Genomic DNA, 1,176 nt, shown 5'->3' with positions numbered 1-1,176 from the left:
TCCCAAGATTTAAAAAAGTAATTATTAACAATAGAAAAGAGTATATCTATAATTAAGAAAAGTTTAATTTTAATTAACAGTTCATTTTATTTCAATTTCTTTTTAAATGTACGTTTAAAATTAGCAGATTATACGGCGCGTATTTAAAGAAGTCATTTGTCATCATCTCTGCACTAAAACGAATTAATTCGCGACGAAGTAACGTATGCCGTGAATAAGTTAATGACGAAAAGTGTGCTTCACGATGCGCTACTAATTAAGGATTATTATCAAAGATGGCAACAAAAGCATGGCTTATAAATATAATGATCTCTCTAACGAATACATCTCATCAGATTACGTGCGAGTTTTTTCGCGATTTAGTAATTTACAATCTGCTCAATTATATGTGCACTTTAATTAAAATAGTAATAATACTACGGTTATATATTATTTTAATTAATTTTTATTATATATATATATATATATGTGTGTGTGTATAATTATTATTTTTATATTTTCTTTTTGCAGGCAAGAACAATGACCCGCTGGTTTTGGTGTTTGCTGTGCGTGATTTTATATCTCAGGAACGTTCATTCTAAAGTCGGTAAGTAATCACTGCAATTGCTTATTTCTTTTATTGTTGCCAAAAACATCCTTTTAATCTTTTGCATTTCAAATTATTTTTAATAAATAAATAAAGCTCAAATATTTCGTTCTCAATTTTAATATTAGAACCGCCAAAGACCGCTGTTTCATCTGTCCGTTTTTGTTATACGACAAATTTTTTAAATCTGTTGATTGGTTATAGACTAGAGAGATGGAGAACCTCTTTGCTCTCATTTATCGTATAACAAACGCATAATAGCACTCGAAGGTGATAATTTGGTAACTTTCTATCTTTATTTTTATTTTATGAGCAGTTATTTCAGCATTTATTTATATCGTCAGAATTATTTGTTATATTGTGTTTTTTTAATTAAATGTCCATATATTTTCAATATTCTGTATGGACACACACACACACACACACACACACACACACACACACACACACACACACACACACACACACACACACACACACACACACACACACACACACACACACACATATAGTTATATATAAGTAATAATAATAATAATAATAATAAGTAATATATATATAGTATATATATTAGTATAGTATAGTTAGTA

General features: G+C 28.2%; 1 protein-coding gene across 1 annotated transcript in view; it reads left to right on the top strand.

The window, feature by feature from the left end:
- The first annotated feature begins 519 nt into the window (after positions 1-519).
- LOC105622015 (protocadherin-15) overlaps positions 520-1,176 on the top strand; it is a 44,829-nt gene continuing 44,172 nt past the window's right edge. The window contains exon 1 of the mRNA XM_012203450.1: positions 520-586. Coding sequence (XP_012058840.1) covers positions 520-586 — 67 coding nt within the window. The remainder of the gene's footprint in view (positions 587-1,176) is intronic.

This window comes from Atta cephalotes (assembly GCF_000143395.1).
Source record: "Atta cephalotes unplaced genomic scaffold scaffold00039, whole genome shotgun sequence".
NCBI lineage: Eukaryota > Metazoa > Arthropoda > Insecta > Hymenoptera > Formicidae > Atta > Atta cephalotes.
This window is presented reverse-complemented; position numbering and strand designations above follow the sequence as displayed.